At 37.5% G+C, this 19,935-nt stretch overlaps 1 protein-coding gene across 1 annotated transcript in view; it reads left to right on the top strand.

The window, feature by feature from the left end:
• mcu (mitochondrial calcium uniporter) overlaps nt 1–19,935 on the top strand; it is a 126,898-nt gene that overhangs the window by 29,898 nt on the left and 77,065 nt on the right. The window contains exon 2 of the mRNA XM_039673355.2: nt 13,741–13,854. Coding sequence (XP_039529289.1) covers nt 13,741–13,854 — 114 coding nt within the window. The remainder of the gene's footprint in view (nt 1–13,740; nt 13,855–19,935) is intronic.

The raw sequence follows: 19,935 nt of genomic DNA, 5'->3' as shown, positions 1-19,935 counted from the left end.
TGGAAACCGTGTGGAAAGTGCACTTTTTCTGACACGTTTGTTCAAACACTATATATAATTTTCAACACTTGACAAGCTATAATCCTGGTTAGGGGCGTTCCGTTGCCGACAATCTCTGCCTACGGTTTACCAATAATAACTGACTGCGTCATTTGACCAATCGCCGCAGATTCGCGTCACTCAAAGGAGGTGTTTGGGGAAAATGAATCGTCGAACGAATTATTTGGGAGTCGTTGAGCAAATCGGGTAAAAATAAATGCATATTATAAGACAAATAAAGTTGCATGCACGTTAAACTGTTTTTGGGAACTCCCAAACCAAAAATAGGAACATTTCAAATGTTATGATAGGTGCTCTTTATCAACGCTGTATTCTGCTGCCTGGCCATTTATATGGCATTTTTTCAAAAGTTTGTGTTTTCTGCCACCCAAACACTGTTGTCGTGTAAATGAATGGCCCAAACACATACAAATGTTTGGGTTTTTAGTCGAAAATGGCGTCGTGTAAACAGCCCCTAAGCTCCAACCCTCCCTTATCAAATACGCCTGTCTGTAGCTTTCTAGTAAACCTGAAGACCTTGATTAGCTTGTTCAGGTGTGTTTAGTGTTGGAGATTGTCTCCAAAATTCCTGCAACAAGACCTGAAATGGATGGGCCAGTTAACGGGAGACATCCAAAAAGTGTCCTCTTGGTGTGCTTCCCGAATATGGGTTGGGAAACACTAATGGGGTATTCACACTGACTGGGAGTAGAGGTGACAAAGCTACATGAGCAACAGCAATCTTTTCCAATGCAACACATTTGACTTGCCGACCACCAGTTTTTTAATTGCTGGTGTGATCCCCTCAAGTGTGTAATGGGACAAGCACTTTAGGACATGTTGCACAATCCAAAGTTTAAAACTTAGTATTTGAATGTTTGTTCTCTTATGCAGTATGTCCTATAGTAATAATGATGCTTGTCATAGAAACTATGGCTAATAAAAGGAAAGGGTTCGAAAACAGCCTAATCTTGAAGGGCCTTTCATCATTCCGCCAAAGCATACCATCCTACTGATCCCATATCATTACATTTACACTCTCAAGCTGTGATTGCTGCTTTTATCCTCATTCACGCTGAAGTCATTGATTTTTGGACTCTTTGTTCCAGCAGCTGTCAACAGCCAGATTGCTTTGAATGTGAGAGAAGCCTTTCACACACTCATACACACTTCCACTGACACTGTTCTGGTGCGGGTTCCCAACCAAAGTCCATTCTCGAACCGTTCTGCGCATTTCCACTGCAGAAAAGTTATTTCCGTGCTGGAAAGATTGGTTCAACTCTGGCCCTAAAAACAACTTGCTGTTCTCGAACAGAGCCGAGGGGCTGAGAAATTCTGTCGTTGACCAATGTAATAACTTAGCGCTGTTGCTATTTATATCTAAAAATATAAACTGTGTGCTAGGGGTGTGCGATATGACGATTTTTAATCGTGGACGATTAAAATGTCTCCACGATCTGCTTTTGAAGAAATATCGTAGTATCGTGTTACAGTGCATTCTATCAGTTCAGTTCTGGCGCCTCCGTCTCATCTGTACAACGCAACGTAGCCTAGACATCACACGTTAATGAATAGGTACGGGACACTGCAATTCACAAAAGTTCATTACTTGCATAAGCCTTGCCGGTTAAACATTTAATCCACGCGCTGTTCTAACGTGCACTTTCCTGACCGCATAAATTACCCACGACAATCACAGGCACTAGAAGCCTGTCAAACAGCGCCAGAATACTGGACTAAGTTATCTTTCGAGTCTTATTATGCTAATACTGTTAAATACACACAATGTGTACATAAACAGGCTACGTCTAAAGTGAAAGCAAACATTTGAGAGAATATCTGGTGTAATATGCGTCTATATTAAAAGCGTCGCGTGCTGGTCTATAAACGACAGAAGTAAATAGTACTGCCGCTTGTCCTTAAAGGGATAGTTCACAAAAAAAAAAAAAAAAATCTGTCATTAATTACTCACTCTAATATTGTTCCATACCTGTATTCATTTCTTTCTTGTGCTGAACACAAAAGACATTTTTTTTTTTAATGTGGGTAACCAAACAGTTGCTGGTCCCCATTAACTTCCAGGAGAGAACCTATAAAAAACAGGGGGACCAGCAACTGTTCGGTTACCCACATTATTCAAAATAACTTTTATTTTCAACAGAAGAAAGAAACTTATTCGTGTTTAAAACATCTTGAGAGAGTAAATTAAGACCATTTTCATTTTTGAGGGAACTATCCCTTTAGTGTTAATAAAAAATAAAAAACACACAAGGAGAAAATCACTCACTGACTGAGAACTTTAATAGTAGCTTTAATAAGAATCAATTTATTCAGTGAAGTCTATGTAGTGTTTTAATTTCATATTTGTTAATTTAATTACTTTCTTCAATGCTACTGCTAAATACACCTACTGCATCTGAAAAAAAGCACTATTTATTTAATTTGAATATTAATTTGTGTAATGTTTATCTTGTCTTATTTTTTTAATATAAAAAAAAGAAAATAATGACAAAGATTTTTATCTTCGCCACTGGCCTAAATGTATGCCTTTCTTTTTTCTTTTGTTACCTAAGGATTTGTTTTTAACATTAGTTTGGCTGTAATGAACAGCCACTTGCAAAATATTAAAACCAAATTGAAAAAGAATCGTGATAAAATCGTGATCGTGATTTTCCAAAAAAAAATCGTGATATGATATTTTTTCCATATCGCCCACCCCTACGTGTGATTAGTTAGAGGAAGTTAATCAACAGTTTCCGTTTCAGGACAGACGAGAGTACCATGACTTTATACAAGCTGCCGGTATGCTAGAATCACTACTGATATAGAATAAACAGCAAAAAAGAAGTGCCGCACTGCCTTCACATACATTGGGACGCTGTTTTTCTTTTAGACTGGTTATAGTCAGGTGAACAACGCATTGCATTATGTCATCATCGTTCGTTACTCATGTTTGTGGAAAACTGGCCAGTTTGAAAGTGAAACAAGCTCCAGCCTCACTGAGAACTGGCCTAGACACACACACACACACACACACACCAGTCTCGAGCCATATGATCAGCCTTTTTGGACAAGACATTTGCAGTCAAAACCTAAAAATGGAACTTCTTAGTGAATGTACCAACTACAAACTAACTTGTTTATTTATAGTGCCATTAAACACCCGGTGAAAGTTTAGGAGAACTGAAGCACAATGAGCAAAAAAAGTGTACTATACAAATATTTATCAATTACTTTGACATGAACATAAAATAATGGAATGTACTACTCTCGCAATGTTGTAATGTCTGTCGGCCTTTATTCGGTGTTGAATAATTATGCTTTGGATGTATATGTGGTGTTATTCGTGTCCTTCAAATTACATCTCAGTATTATCAAGTTTGTAATGTATAATTCTCATTAACTTACTCTAGAAAGCTATTTTTTCAAGAAGTACTCAATGCAGTTACCCAGAAATCACTTTATTTTCTGTATAGAGCTGATACAAAGAATCAATTCTGTTAGGATCATCACACTGTAAAAAATATTGATGGTTTAACTTAAAAAATTAAGTAACCTGGTTGCCTTAATTTTAAGTACATTGAACTGGAAAAAGTGAGTTAATACAATGAAGGAGAATGATTTAATCATTAGAAACTCAAAATTATATGTTATCTGAACTAAATAAATTATTTAAGTTGATTTGACAAAAGAAAAAATGTTGTGATTACTATACACTGTAAAAAATATTGTTGGTTTAACTTAAAAAAGTAAGTAACCTGGGTTGCCTTAAAATTTTTAGTTGATTGAACTGGAAAAAGTGAGTTAATACAATGGAGATTAATTTATTCGTCAACCACTCAAAATAACAAGTTATCTCAACTAAATAAATTATTATAAAGTTGATTTGACAAAAGAAAATATGTTGTGATAACAAATCTTGAAAATTATTTTGTTACAGTGCAGTTTAACTAACTAAATGTAACCAAATCTGTGTAGGACAATAGAAATAAAACTAAAATAATTATTTAGTTTGAAATAATGGCTATAAATGATGTAAGCATAAGTCAGCTTTGGACAGAAAGTTATATTTATTTACCTATAAAATGTTGAGGATGGGACATTTCTGAAATGCAGTGCCTTTATAAATGTATAATTTTGTATATTTATACATATTGTTTGTTGGGAAAATGCTTATTGATAACATAAATTAAGAGTAAGGAGTTCCCCATTCCCTATTTTGAAACCATAAAAATGAAAGTTTGTATTGTTGCACACAACTTATGTGTGGTGGATAAACGATACAGTTATCTCCATAAATCTATTATAGTGAAATACAGGCCCAAATTAAGAATCTAAAACTTTTGCTCCTTTTCTAAAGTCTTGAATTCTTTTTATGCTATGGTTGACATTTCTGTGGAATTGCCAAATGGAGGACAAAGTTAATTAGATTTTTCTTTTGCTGAGAACTCCCAAAAATATCCTAGATACTGTGGCTTGTTCACACCTTGCTATACCAAGTACAGTTAATACACAGCTCTTTCAGACCAGGGTGTCTCCTGTGTAATGCCATGGGCCTGTAAGCCTCGCTGGGTGTTTAGTTTGCGTGCGAGACTTTATTTACCTCTTACTCCTGTTTCTCTCAGCCATCTGTCTGTATTTAGAACTGCTGCACTCTGGTCTTGTGTATCACGGGGCTTCATTACCACTTGCTCGTGTTTGTATGTCAGGTCATATATTAACTCGAGGTCTGTTACTGATTTCTAAACCAGAGAAGAACTTCCTATGGAATCTCATTAGGAGAATGTGTTCTCTATCTGTGAGGAGAGAGTATTAGGACTACGCCAGAGAATATTTGGGGGTCCTATACCCTTTTACAAATTCTTGATTTTGTTTTTGGGGTGTTTTGGAATTGCATTTATGCTTGATTGTTTTCACATACTTTACATTATTGCAGAAATTATCTTCTTCCCAGTCTGTCTCAAATGCTCTGTTTAGTTCCTGTTTTGATGAAGTCCCTCCTCTGGAAATATGAAATGTGCTCTGGTTATTTAGCCAGTGTGTTGTGATTGGCCACGCCCCTTTCCATAACTGCGAGTTTCATTGGCTCAGGTGTAAATGTTAAAGGGTAACTCTTGCCAAAATTGAACCTAGGTTCTTTTTGTTAATCTTATCTAACTGAGTCAAATTTTCAGGGAAAGGATAATTAAAATGGAAATTAAGATTGACCGTATTTTCATTTTAGGTCAAATTGCCTTTTGAATGGGAGTGCACGGGGCACTTTTGTGATAGCATCAAAATCGCTATTTTTAAAACACTAAAAGGCTTGACACAACTAAAATAAAACTGTGCTCGCAACACATTCTCATCCCAAAAAGTCATATAACTGACGTTTTGGGACGTCTTTTGACCATACGTCAATATTCGCCTTTTTAGGGCCCCCTTAAACGTCGGTAGATGGCGTTCCCAGGCCGTCATACAACTGACGCTTTACCTTTAACGTCAGTTAGGTGACGGGTTAGGTTTAGGGTTAGGTTTAGGTCTGGGGTAGAGTTAGGATCCCATAACCTCATCTACCGACGTTTAAGGGGGCCCTAAAAAGGCGAATATTGACGTATGTTCATTGTTCAAAAGATGCCCCAAAACGTCAGTTATATGACTTTTTGGGGTGAGACTGCGCTTGTGCTCTAAGTATCACCAGGGGCTCTACACATGAACTTGAGCATTGACTACATTGTTTGTGTACACAAAGTTTACCAAAAAGAAAGGTTTTGAATAACTCGTCATCTCTTGTCCACTTTCAAACACTTCTGTCCTGATTTCTTCGAGGGGAGGGTCTAATGTGATTGGACGGCTGGGTAAAAAGTGACAGTGATGAGCGCTGCGTTGTATCCAAAGTTGAACATTTTTCAACTCCCAGCGACCAGTAAAAAACACTGGGCTCTCGGCGCTTCAGCGTGAAAAAAAACGCTCAGCGCCTCGGTACGCTCATGCCGTTTAAAAAGCGCGCCGCTCCTATTGAAAACAATTGAAAACAAACGCCAGGCGCGTAGAAAAACGTTTTGGTGGACACGGCCTAATGGACAAAATAAACTTGCGCAATTTACATATGAACGTGATCAAAGACGACTGAAAAACACACGGAGAGCAGCAGCTTTCGTTTCTGCTCTGACAGCCGCAAGACTAGCCGAACGCTGTGAGTTAGAAACTAGGAATGGCGAGAAAACCTTGTGCTTGGTTTGTTTTTTGTTTTCTAGCGCACTTCGCATAATATTTACACATTAGGTGGTAGGTGGTCCTTTGTGGCTGTTTGAAGACATTCGAGCTCATGAACGTTTACTAGGGGTGTAACGATACCCTCATGTCACGATTCGATACATATCACGATACGGAACTCCCAATACGATATTATTGTGATACTCGAAGACATATGCTAAAAGGTTAACACAAAATGTACTGTTGGTTAAAATGCTAAATTTGATATACCAGAATAAAAAATATTCATGATTCTGAAGCTGAAAATACAGAATTATTTAAGACAATCCGATCGACCAAAACGCATTGGGGCCTGATGTTAGCTAGTGGAGCCAAAAGACTTTGCCCTTTGTTTACATCTTAACAACAACATAAAACTTGTAATTGGAACTGTTAATATAAAACATAACTTGCAGGTTGTGATCCATTGTGTGTAACCCTTTAGTGTATTCTCTTGGGTTCTGGAAGCTGTCCTCTAAAATGTGCAGCACACAGATCAACGATGGGGATATAATGTTCAGGAACCATGTTAAAAATCAACTTTAACCACTGTTTTATAAGTTCGTCTGCCTAAGGAACATCTACCATTACCCATATCTCTAAATCATGACAAAATAAGTTTCCTGTTTTGTTTTATTTTCAGCTAAGATGTTGATCGGGAAACATGTAAAGTTTATAATTTCAAAATCATTAAAGTTTGAATTTGAAAAAATTTGAATGTCATGTGCAAATTCATAAGTCAACACCATTGCTGTGAATTTTCTCCTTTAAAACTACAATAAAAAAAGGCTGGCTCAAAAACATGGTTTGAAATTGCCAGTCTTTCTTGGGCCTCAAACTACCTTGTAACCAATCACGTCAACGTGTGGGCGGGCTTTAGCATATCATTAACTGCGGTGGAACAGGGGAGTCACGAGAAGCCAGGTTATCTCGGTATATTATTCTGTTGATATGAAAAATCGGGTACTTTTACTACAGTAAAGTTGACCGAGTGGATCTCTGAGCTGGTGTGATTGACTGACTGGAGGCGTGGCTAATTTGCATATTCATTTGCGGACTCATTTATTATTTGCTACTTCATATTTTGTCACTTTAAACGGTGACTTTCCTGTGGTTTAAGCTTCCCATAGTGTCCTGCCTTTGATAGCCAAAGTTTTAGTTATTGTTTATAAAAATATATTTTAGCTGTTCAACCCCCCCTTAGACCCTGTTGCTTTTCTTTAGGCCTATGTTTAGTCTGCACATTCTGAATCTGTCAGCCTGTGCTCATGGTCGCTGTGTCTACAGGCCCCAAGAGATGAAATGTCCATAAAATCGCTGTCATTGTGCTGACAGAAGAAAACCAGACAGCTGGATTGTTGTTCTTTTGATCTTTGGGGGGAAGCTTGTCATGGTACCATTAACTATGACTGTCTAATAAACTGCAAAACTGTCACAAAGCAACATGTGTATTCCAGATTGGCAATATGACAGCTCTCTACAGGGCAAAATACAAAAGCCAGTGACCATGACATGATATTTTATCCCTTCACGGAAAGATAATTTTTGCGTCTTTTGGAAATCCCCACCCAGCGTCAAAGGATGCGTCTCATGCAGTGATAAGGAGAACTGCTGTGTGAAGATATCTGGTCGTAAACGCACAGGAGAAAGAGCAGCTCTGTTTTTGCTAGATCAACATGACCGAAGAGGTGGCAGATTAGCTATTTTTCTATTTTGTGTTCAATTTAAACTAGTTTATAATCCCTAAGTCGAACCTCTCAAGCGCTGTTCTTTTTAATCTTCTCACATATGAATCCACGGGGTACAATTAACAGATTACGCTAAGCATGCACTTTTAACCTCAGGTCATTGTAAACAATTACTGCCAATGTATTGGAGTATCATAGCTGTGCACAACACTGGCTTTCCAGCAGACCTCTTACTTCATCTGAATGGCTGCCACAATAGATTCACCACATAAACGTATTACCTTTCATGCAGCATAAAAAATGAGTTGTCAATAGGACTTCCACTTTCATTGTCCCAGCTTATTTATCTTCTAATGGCTGTTTAATGCCATACAAGCAGAAGTACTGAATAGACCTTATATAGCTGCACTCATTGCGTTCTGTCTTCCGGTTTGTATTTCCAGTTTACTCATAACAGAGGTCATTTATGTGGTATAATTTGAATACTCTGTTGAGTATAAGTAACTTTGCAACTATGTCTAACTAACTCATTAGAGTATTAGTAGACTGTCTGCGTAAAGTAGTTCACTTTTAAAAAAGGCTTTTGCTGATAATTTACTTACCCCCATGTCATCCAAGATGTCCATGTCATTCTTTCTTCAGTCGGAAAGAAATGAAGGTTTTTGATGAAAACATTCCAGGATTTTCTCCATATAATGGACTTCATTGGAAACCAAACGGTTCAAGGTCCAAATGAGAGTTTCAGTGCTGCTTCAAAGTGCTTTAAACGACACCAGACGATGAATAAGGGTCTTATTTAGTGAAACGATCAGTCATTTCAAAAATAAATAAAAAAGTTTACGTTTTATAAGCTCAAATGGTCGCCTTGCTCTGTTCTGTGATGAACGCTCGTGACTCTCCTGTCCAAACTCGTTCATCAAAATGAACAAATCTTTTTTCGATTCATGACTCGAAGGGTTCTGGATAAGACCCTTATTCATCGTCTGGTGTCGTTTAAAGCCCTTTGAAGCTGCAATGAAACTCATTTGGATCTTGAACCGTTTGGTTTCCAATGAAGTCCATTATATGGAGAAAATCCTGGAATGTTTTCATCAAAAACCTTCATTTCTTTTCAACTGAAGAAAGAAAGACGTGGACATCTTGTATGACATGGGGGTGAGTAAATTATCAACAAAAGTTTTTTTTAAAAGTGAACTACTCCGAACACTTCTGCTAACACTTCATTTTGATATTAGCCATTAGCTAATGAGAGTTAGTAGACATTGTAGGTGCAATGGTATTTATAGTCAACAGAATGTGTTGAAAGGACCATCAAAATAAAGTGAAACCTAATGTTTTTGTGAAGAATCCACAGGTATATTTTGTAAGTATTGTGAAGAAATACTGAATAATTTTTACTGTTTATTTATTTTGTATTACTCCCAAATGTCATGAAAATGAGCTTGAAATTTAGTCTTTTCTTCCCTATGGTGATGTATATCTGAGTGAAACGGCGTCTTGAAAAATTGGGAATTTACTGGATCGTTGTCATTTACTATTTCTGCGACTCAAGTTAATTTGGTCAAATCCAATGATTGCTTCCCCTAAAATGCGGCCTGGTGTTGTGTAAACCTGTACTTGAGTCCTGGAAGTTATGCAAAGCCAACCAATCAGGGGTGTGTTTCCCGTACAACGACATAACGCGCTGCTTAACTCCCATAGTGCAATGCATCATTGAAGAAATCAACAAGCTAGTCTTGACTGTGTCCCGAAATCGTATTGTTGCAAATTGGTCGTTCAACCAGGATAAATAGTGATGTCACGCAGGTGGTGGAGTAATAACTACTTTTAATGAAGCGGAATTAATGTTTGATGTTTTGTTATTCAGTTATTTTTCTTTATTTCCAGATTGAATCATTGCCTCGTTCATACGCACTATAAGAGCACGTACTCGCATGTGCACTCTTCAAAAACGACACTTTAAATCTCTCGACAAACTAAAATATGTAAATCACATTTGATACAGATTGTACTGAATGTCAGCTTGTGTATTTTGCCCAAGATAAGGATTTCTTGAGTCCACATGTAATTCAAACAAGAAACTACGCTTCTAACCACAGCTCAAGGTCTGTCATTCCAATCACACAACTTTGCGATGCTCATTGCGAATGTTCGTTGGAACGATGGTTTTGGGAAACACCGACTCTGTTGAACTATGCTGATAACGACGGAACTTGCGACCATAGTTGGCTGATGATGCTTTCGGGAAACGCGCCCCTGATTAGTGCTTGGCAGATTGCCGTTTTTGAGTGCATGGTCCGTGAACAAGACTGTAAGTGTGATGCCTAATTGTTCAGACTACAAGAAACTCCTTGACTATTATATTATAAGTGGATGTTGCAAAAGTAATAAAGGATTTGATGAGATGATTTGACTGAGGGATATCCTCATAGCCTTCAAAGGGCAGGGATAATTGGCGCTGTCATGGATGAGTGGATGAGGTTCACTCATGCCTGAGACCGTGTCAGTTCAACAAAATGATCTAGTTGCTCGCATTGACTGTCCTGTCACTACTCCCTGCTTAAACACTGGTGACACAACGTGTTTGAAATTCCATCTCTGGCTCTGCATACGCAGGCCTATTATTTTCTCTCTATTACTTTCTTCTCGTTCCTGAGGTGATGGACATGACACCTTTTATCTATCACTCTGGGAGCTGTACAAATGCACTGCAGAAGTGGAGAGTGAGATCTATGGGCTCGGCGCCTGCATTAACTTAAGATAAGAGCTTTGCAGACATTTGAGTCCTTGACCCTGCTCGACCCGCGCTACACCTCGCCTACGTAGTCCCTCATATATCCACACTCTGTCCCCTGCTGCTTTCTGCCTCTTTGATGCGACATCCCACCTGCATCTATCTGTAGTCCTGAGCTTTTGCATTATTAATTTGTAATGTGTAAACTGGCTGTAATTTGATAGGGAACAGCTGCTATATTATGAGTAAAATGAATATGCTATGGTTGTACTAGTTCAAATTTCAGTTTGTGTCAGAAAATACTTGGTGCATTGCAACAATTTGCAGCAATGATATTGTCTATTTATTTTTTCCAAAAGCCTATTTTACTACACTCAAAAAACAACAACACGACACTGTAAAATTACAGGCACAAAATGAGCTTTCTCTGAATTTTTTTTTCTGTTTTCTCTCTATCGGGTGTTGCAGTGTGGACATATTGTTGGTTAGCCTGGAAGTAGCATTTTTGCCCCTCAATAAAAAAAAACAATAGCACTTTTTAACCCTCAGGTGCTCTTTGGTCATTTCTGACCGAAAAATTTTCTGTTTTGAATTTCTAAAATTTACGGCTTCATCGGAATGTTATGAAACTTGGTGACTTTTATGGCATTATGTATGTGAATACAAAAAATATTGAGGTCATGATCCGAGCATGCTAAGTGGTCTTAAAAAAAATAATCACACTTGTGGTCTTAGGAAACCGACCCATAGGAAATGAATGGGAAATTGACAAAAAAAAAATTCTCTGAATTTTTGTAGTGCAATCTACAAATCGGCCACAATTCTAAAAAAAAGTACACCGCAGGAAATGGGTGACACTCTACAACATCTAGAGTCCAAAACAGACAAACCTACCCACCCACACACACACATACAAACACACTTTTATGCACATACACACCAATAAATTTTGATTACAAAAAGTATGTTTTGAATTTTTAAAAATCACAGCTTCATCTGAATGTGACGAAACTTGGTGACATTTATGGCAATATGTATGTGAACACACACACAAAAAAAATTGAGGTCATGATCTGAGCATGCTAAGTGGTCTTAAAATAAAAAAATTAAAAATAGTCACACTTGTGGTCTTTGGTCAAAAATGACCCTCATAGGAAATGAATGGGAAATTGACAAACACACAAATTCCCAAATTTTTATTTATTTATTTATTTTTTTAAATTTTTTTAAAAATAAATATCGTTTTTGAGATTGTTTCAACTATATATTCAAATCCACCACCACCAAAAAAAAAAAAAATGTGTTCATAATTATCTGGGGAATTCACATGCTTCTCCATAGAGAGCTGTACATGTCATCTAGTGGTTACACCATGATTCTATGCTTTTTCTCTATACTGTAACCAGATGGTGCTAATTTTCTTCAAAATATATTTTTTTTCTGAAGGCCTTGACTCTGTTAAACTAAAATACTGCATTAATTTTTTGAAAAAAATAATATATATATAGAAAAATATATACATTTTCCATGGCAAAATAGACCAAATTCAATCAAATTGTCTCAAAATATTAAATTACAAAGAATAAATATTATAGAACAAAAATAATATTTTTGAACACTTTTGACCGGGAAGATAACAAGTGTGACTCCGAAACAAAGAGCACCTGAGGGTTAATTAGTTTTGGATTGCTGCAGAAAATAAGCTCTGCGACCAACCAACAAAAGTTTATGATGCATACACAGTATGTTCGTCATGATAATCTTCTCAAAAGAACGCAATTTTGAATCTTTGAATGATGAATGTTAATTTCATGGTGTATATATTTGGGCTTTACTGAAATAACTGAAACTTCAGTCAGGCTTTTTTTAGTCTCACGAAGCCAGATTACCGATACCTTGACTTCGATAATGGTTCCTGAATGACTCTTTTTGATACCAATTTCATTAACTACAGACTCAAAGACTTTCAACGCATTCTCATCCCAAGGCGTCATATACGACGCTTTTGCCAAAGCGTAGACATCCAATGCACATGACACCCTTTAGCGTCAATATAACACGCATAGAGTATGGGTAGGGTTAGGGTTAGACCAATTTGGATGCGCCTTCTGCCCCAAATATATCTGTGTCTCATATTGACGCTAAAAAAGCGTTGTATACGACGCCTTGGGATGAGAACGGGCTTGGACTTTTACAGGCCACTAAGGGTCGGAATAAGATTGCCGCAAAGCACTGGCAAAAGTAGCCTAATGATTATGAATGTGTTGAAGAAAATAAGCAAGGAGTCATTTTAATTGTTTATTAATAAACTAGTGTTTTGAATCAGTGTTGGCTGCAAAGATGAAGTTAATGTTGCTGACTCGTCATCTTCGCAGTAAAGAAATTTTCAATTTTCAATTTTCAACTTTCATTTGAATTACATAATCCGAGAGTATTTGTATTTTGATTTGAATTGGTGCATTTAAAAGTAGACTTTCAAGCTTTCTATATGCCTATATCTCTATATGTATGTGAGGCAATATTATCTTGCCGCAAATATTGCATCGCATGCTGTTGGCCCTGAGCCTGGTGAAATGTAGCAACACTTTAGATTTTTACCACATCTTTATCATGTATGGGGGTTACGACACTTTACACACTACTGCAGCCTCATATGTGAGCTACGTCTCTGAGCGTCCAACTCTCCGTTTGAGGCTGAGACTAGGCTTTTGTTAACATCATGCATTCAAGTCAGATGGATGAAATTGATCCATTTCTGTCACTTATTTATAGATGGTTACTTGCTTTCCACTCACCGATTTCTACTGTGTATATATACTGTTAATTTGATGTTGTCTTATAAAACTGTTTTCCACAATATTCCAAATCGATATGCCCCTTCCAAACTCGCGTCTCAGAAATGCATTTATCGTATACAATTTCATGTTTCCCACATGTGAATACAGCTTCGCTTTCTACTTAAAGGGCACGATATTATTTTATTATCATTTGATGTACGGTCACATTTTCAAAGACTGATATTCTATATTTCCTCCTTTCCTGCAGGAGGCGCTGTCCGTTTCCCTTGGAAGTCACCAGACTGTCAGGAGAGCACACGGTCTGAGAACAGGTGCCAGGTCTGCTCTCTTCTGCCACCCCAGTGCCACTCTGACAGCCCAGGTGAGTGATTTATTCACAATCTGAGCTACGGTGCGATGCTTGAGACATGACCCAAATGCTCTCAGTCTCTACAGTACATTTTTGATTTAACATCATACGCAGACATACACCGAACTTCAGAACTTGGAGGGCTCATAGCAAATGCAAAATGTGTTCTCTCGTGCCCTCCTTCTGAACCACCTGCAGTGTTGTGGACTTTTTTTAATATCCGGTTGCAAATCCATATCAAGTGCACAATTTATGAATGTTTCTCCAGGACATCTTCTGCTTCTTTTTCCAGCTTGTTTTGCTCCAGCCCAAAAGAAGCATTTAAATTTATAATTTAGTATTTTTGTTAAAGCTGTTACAGTCTTTACTAATATAGACAAAGGGTCACACTTTGGTTTAGGGTTCAGTTATCACTAGTACTAACTATTAACTACGACTTTTGCCTCAAACTCCTATTTACTGCTTAGTAATAGTTAGTAAGGTAGTTGTTAAAGGGATAGTTACCCCAAAAATGAAAATTTTGTCAGTATTTACTCACCATGTTGTTCCAACCCTGTAAGACCTTTATTCATCTTTGGAACACAAATTAAGGTATGTTTGATGAAATCTAAGAGCTGGATCACTCCTCTAAGGGATTGAAACTTGCCGGCCCCGAGAAGTTATTAAAGACACCGTTAAAATAGTGCAAGTGACTACAGTGGCTCAATCCTAAGTTTATCAAGCGACGCGAATACATTTTGAGCGCAAAAACAAACAAAAATAACGACTTTATTTCAACTATTCACTTCCTTTTCTATGGTCCTCTAGTCAGTTAACGTATTGTCATAGCGTAGAGCTACGTCACACGTAGGCTCACTATTGGCCGACGCTGGTCATTTGTGTGGTGCGTGTGACGTACAACGACAGAAGCTTACGCTGTTACACTAGTGAACTCGCTCGAGGCCCACAAAGAAGAATAGTTGAAATAAAGTCGTTATTATTATTTATTTATTTTTGCGCACAAAAAGTATTCTCGTCGCTTGATAAACTTAAGATTGAGCCACTGTGTCTTTAATAACTTTTTGGGGCCCGGAAGTTTCAATCCCTTAGAAGCCTATGGAGGAGTGATCCAGCTCTCAGTTTTTAAAAAATATCTTAATTTGTGTTCCGAAGATGAACGAAGGCCTTACAGGGCTAGAACCACATGAGGGTGAGTAAAAACTGACAGAATTTTCATTTTTGGGGAAATTATCTATCCCTTTAAGTTTAGGTAGTGGGCAGAATAAGGCATTAATGTGTGTTTTAGAAAGTACTAATGAACTACCAAATATCCTTGTAATATACATTATAATATATAACTTGTTAATAATGAGAATTGGACTGTAAACCAAAGTGTTACCAGCAAAAGTTAACTAACTTGTCCTTTTGAGAAAACCTTTTTCTCCCCTGTGGAGAAGCAGTTTAAAGAGCTCAGATCCATGTGAAGACTAGTTGCACAACATTGCATCATAGTTGCATCATTTCCTTTCCATTCATTTCCCTTTCTGATCTTCTCATGCAGTCATTGTATATTATATACAAATGTACATTTTCATTATTTCCAGGTTGTTTTTATGAAGGACCGAAAAGAAAAACTACAATTCTTACCTCTGGTGATACACAGTATGTCACAGATGCGGTTCATAGTCTTATTATGCTCAATCCATCAGTGCATGTTATTCCAAAGAAAACAAAGAATGGTCTTTCATTAAAATATGAAGCCCAAAGTAGCCTTTTAAAGGGTTCTCCATTTGATATTGTGTGCCAACACAGGAATTCGCTAGTTGTTCACTCGCGAACAACAGTCCTAGCTAGTGTTGTGCTAAAAATTCAAGGCTCATGTGTGAGCTGAGTATATGTATGGAGTGTAAGCCCAAAGTAACCTTTGTTTTTTTTACGCGTTCATTAGGATATGCATTTGTGTGAGACAAATTTCACCATCTGCATGTGTCAAAAAGCTTTAAAAAGCTGTGCGTTCACGCGCATTAAAACAAAGTACACAACTTGCTCCACCCCTGAAATTACTTTCCTCATTAGATGACATCAAGCCATTTTTGTTTTCACAATTCAGTCAATTCCCGATCAACTCTTCTCAAATATTGGTAAAATTTGCTGTTCGCTGTCTCATGTTGACTTCATGTTAGTAAAAAAAATATAATATTAGTTTCAAGGTTTGAGTGTTTATCTCTAATGAATTATGATTCATATGAGTGATTCAGACTCCCAGAGGCTTTTTATTTTGCCTTGTTCCTCAAGAGCAATCCAAGCATAATCGAATTGATGTCTCCTGTAGCATGATCATTTCATCCTGGTTTTTACTCAATGTAATTCCCATTGACAGGAGATCAATTCGGCATCTGCCCCGGGAAACATTAGGATTGTTTTTTTTTTTCTTCAAGACTAGTTTGGTTAGCAAACTATACACATGATATTAAAACATCCCTGAAAGGGAAAGTATTCACATCTTTCAAATAGTGATGCGTATCTTCTTCCTGCCGGTGTCTGTCACATGAAAAATGTATGATCAGAGGAGGATATTTGTTGTGAGTGCTCGATGTGCTTCTTGCTGGTTGGATTAGTATGATTCTCTCTCCGTGTGTGTGTGTTTTGTTTATTGAAATGGGAAAAAAAAACTATGACCTTTTTAGAAAAGTCCCATTTTCAAAGTGTTGAGTGTGAAATGAAGGCGTTCTCTACCTGAGGGATTTGATGAAGAAATAGATTAAAGCGCATTATCAACCTCTTTAGGATAGTAGAGCGAGAGTGGCAAGACTTTCTCTTTCTCTCCTTTCACCTTTTTATCTCTAGCTGTGTCTTTACTGCTGCAGAGTGAGTGTTTTTATAGAAAGAAAAGAGGATGTGTGAAAGTATTACTGTAGGTCCAGTGGCATGCCAGCTGTAAACCTCTTTAAAGTCAGTTAAACCTATTTTAGTTCTGTAATCTGATGTATTTCCAAGTGAAACAGGATATCAGAGACTGTATAAAGACCCTGAAATCCTCACTGCTTTTTCGTTTTCGGTTCGGAAAAGTGCGAAAGTAGCCATGTTTCCATCCACTTGTCAATCGAATTATCTGAAATTCGGTTAAAAAACTCATGCGGATAAAGCTGGTGAAAGTGTGTTTCCATCCAACGGCTTTAAAGCGAATAAAAACCTGTACGTAATGACGTCACGTGCTGTTTTGCGATCAAATTGGTATATCGAATTGATTTGAGACATTTTAAGGTGTTTCCATTTATTTTCGCACTGAATCGAACAACATTCAAGCAAACTTTTGCGAACAAAGTTTTGTTAAACAAAACGGATCGCGCCATCTACCAACAAATGATCAATATTTCACAAGTTGAAGCCTAATAATGCTTATGTGCCAGCTGATAGCGACATATGAATGGGATAATGTATGCGAGGCGGTTGTTGTATTCGCCTCACAACCGCCTCGCTATATATTACCCTGCTTATTACATATAAATCAACCAAATAAATAAATAAATCAATCATTTGACACAAAATATTGACTTAAAAACGAGTTGATTGATTTAAAAACGAGTATTGCTTGTGCTAAAGAAAATAGTCTGTTGTCCAAGCCACGTAAAAACAAGCAAAACTAACCCAAGAAAACAACGACGCTATAAACATTGCTATGATGATGCCGATGCACGTATGCCCGACGACAGCGGAGGTGACTGTGGTTTGGGAACGACAGCGCTCCATCAGTTCTGGGAGATTGTGGTTCACGGAAACCCTTTGGTTGAAGCATCTTTTTGCTTTGTCCACTTACATCTGTCTTTGTTGACATCCGCCATGTGTGCGCAAACAGACTGGCCGGAAATGAACTCGTCTTCTGACGTGTTGCAACCATAAAAGGGCATAAAACTTAATCGCAATTCATTATTTATTCGGCAAATAACGTTTCCATCAGCTTTTATCGCGTTAGCCGTATATCGATCAAGAGAAAATTTGATGAGACCGAACGCGTTTCATTTGAGTCGATTTTCATGAAATTTCATCGAATTTTACTGTTTCCATAAGGCTTTTTTCATTCGATATCACTTAATTCGGATAAAAACGTGTCGATGGAAACATGGCTATACATGACCGTGATATGTGACTGTAAATATGTGCGAAATTAGTTTGTTTAAAGCAAGCATCTTTATAGTATTGAACATGAAAAAACAGTCTTTTCAATTAGAATTGACACTGAATTTGCTACTATAAAGTGGCTCTCCTGTGGTATTGGTTTTTCAGGATTTCCACATTAAAGGGATAGTTCACTTTGAAATGAATTTTTGGTATGTTTTAGCTTACCACAAGGGCATCCAAGATGTAGATGTCTTTGTTTCCGCAGTATTTTCAATTGTGATACTGTATCTTAAGGTCAAACCATTCTTGTCTATCAGTCATATAATGGAGGTCTATGGTCACCACCTCAAAGAGCATGCACAGAGAAGTCCAAATTAAACATGATTTATTGACTCGCAAATGTAAGGTAACGAGGTAAAGACGATATAAATACTGTTCGTTTTCTCACACAAACCGCTCGTTTCGTGTCTTAGGCCATCAATATGTACTTACATTTACGAGTCATTAAATCATGTTTAATTTGGACTTCTCTGTGCATGCTCTTTGAGGAGGACCCCATAGACCTCCATTATATGACTGATAGACACGAACGGTTTGACCTAAAAATTTCAAAATTGAAACTACTGCGGAAACGAAGACACCTACATCTTGGATGTCATTGAGGTAAGCTAAAACATACCAAAATGTATTTCAAAGTAACTATCCCATTAAAGAAAGCAGAGCCACAGAGCCACACCTACATATTATTATGTAATCGCCAAGGACCAATGGAAGTTTGTAGGTTTATTTACCTGCCACAGCTAACTTTTCTGCAACGTTCGCTTTGGCAAGCTGTTTCAAACTCCTGAAAGGAACACGATTTCGAGTTCTTCGATTTCGCTTGAAGTATATTAGAGCATTAAGACAGAGATGGTCCACTTGTGTATATGGGAGAAATTGTAAAGTTCTGCTAAAGTTCTACAAATGTATCCGTTGTCGTTACACATCAACGTGTGTGTGTGTGCGCATTGACTGGAGCAGCCTGAAAAAGTTGGGTGATTTGTTCTTAAGAAGCACTCTTTTAATACCATTACTGTTTTGATACTATATTTGAATATATAAATATGAAATACAATATACTGTAAAGGGCTTTCACATTGATTAACACGTTGTCCTAACTTTACGCAATGCAATAAGATTCCAGCAACAAGCCATTTTCTACAGCAAGACAAATTCAATCACAAACTATATGTATGTGAAATGCCCTGCTGTTTAGTACTTAAAGAGCCCCTATCATAGCATTTGAAATGTTCCTATTTTAACAGTTTAATGTGCATGCAAGGATAAACACTTTATTTGTCTTATAATATGCAGTTATTTTTAACTGATTTGCTCAACGACTCCCAAATGATTCGTTCGACGATTCATTTTCCCCAAACACCTCCTTTGAGTGACGCGAATCTGCGGCGATTGGTCAAATGACCCAGTCAGTTGTTATTGGTTAACCGTATGCAGAGATTGTCGGCAACGGAACGCCCATAACAAGGATTATAGCTTGTCAAGTGTTGAAAATTGTATATAGTGTTTGAACAAACGTGTCAGAAAAAGTGCACTTTCCACACGGTCCCTTACTCGCGTCTCCATCAAGAGCGTGCTTTCCCGGCGAAACTCACATTGCGGCGGCTTTTGAGGGACAGTGCATATTATATAGAGCGAAGTCATATTTGGCTAAGTCGTTTAGGAGGCAATTGCCATTTTTCAATGAATGTCTGGTGAATATCAAAAACAAAACTAACCTTACCCACTTAGAAGCTGCGCGGAGTGTACACAACACACATAACACAATATAACTATAGTGTGCATGCTACAGAAAATATAACAGCAAACATTATTAATAATACTTACAGATTGTGATTCGGAGGAGGACGAACCTGATCCATATACACTGGATACTGAGCCCTCCCTCGGGAACAACCGGCTTGCGAATGTTTCGTCATTAAAATGATGAGAACACAA

Source organism: Pimephales promelas, chromosome 11 (genome assembly GCF_988280905.1).
Source record: "Pimephales promelas chromosome 11, fPimPro1.hap1.1, whole genome shotgun sequence".
NCBI classification, from domain to species: Eukaryota; Metazoa; Chordata; class Actinopteri; order Cypriniformes; family Leuciscidae; genus Pimephales; species Pimephales promelas.
Note: the sequence above shows the minus strand (reverse complement) of the source record. Positions and strands in the feature narration are given on the sequence as shown.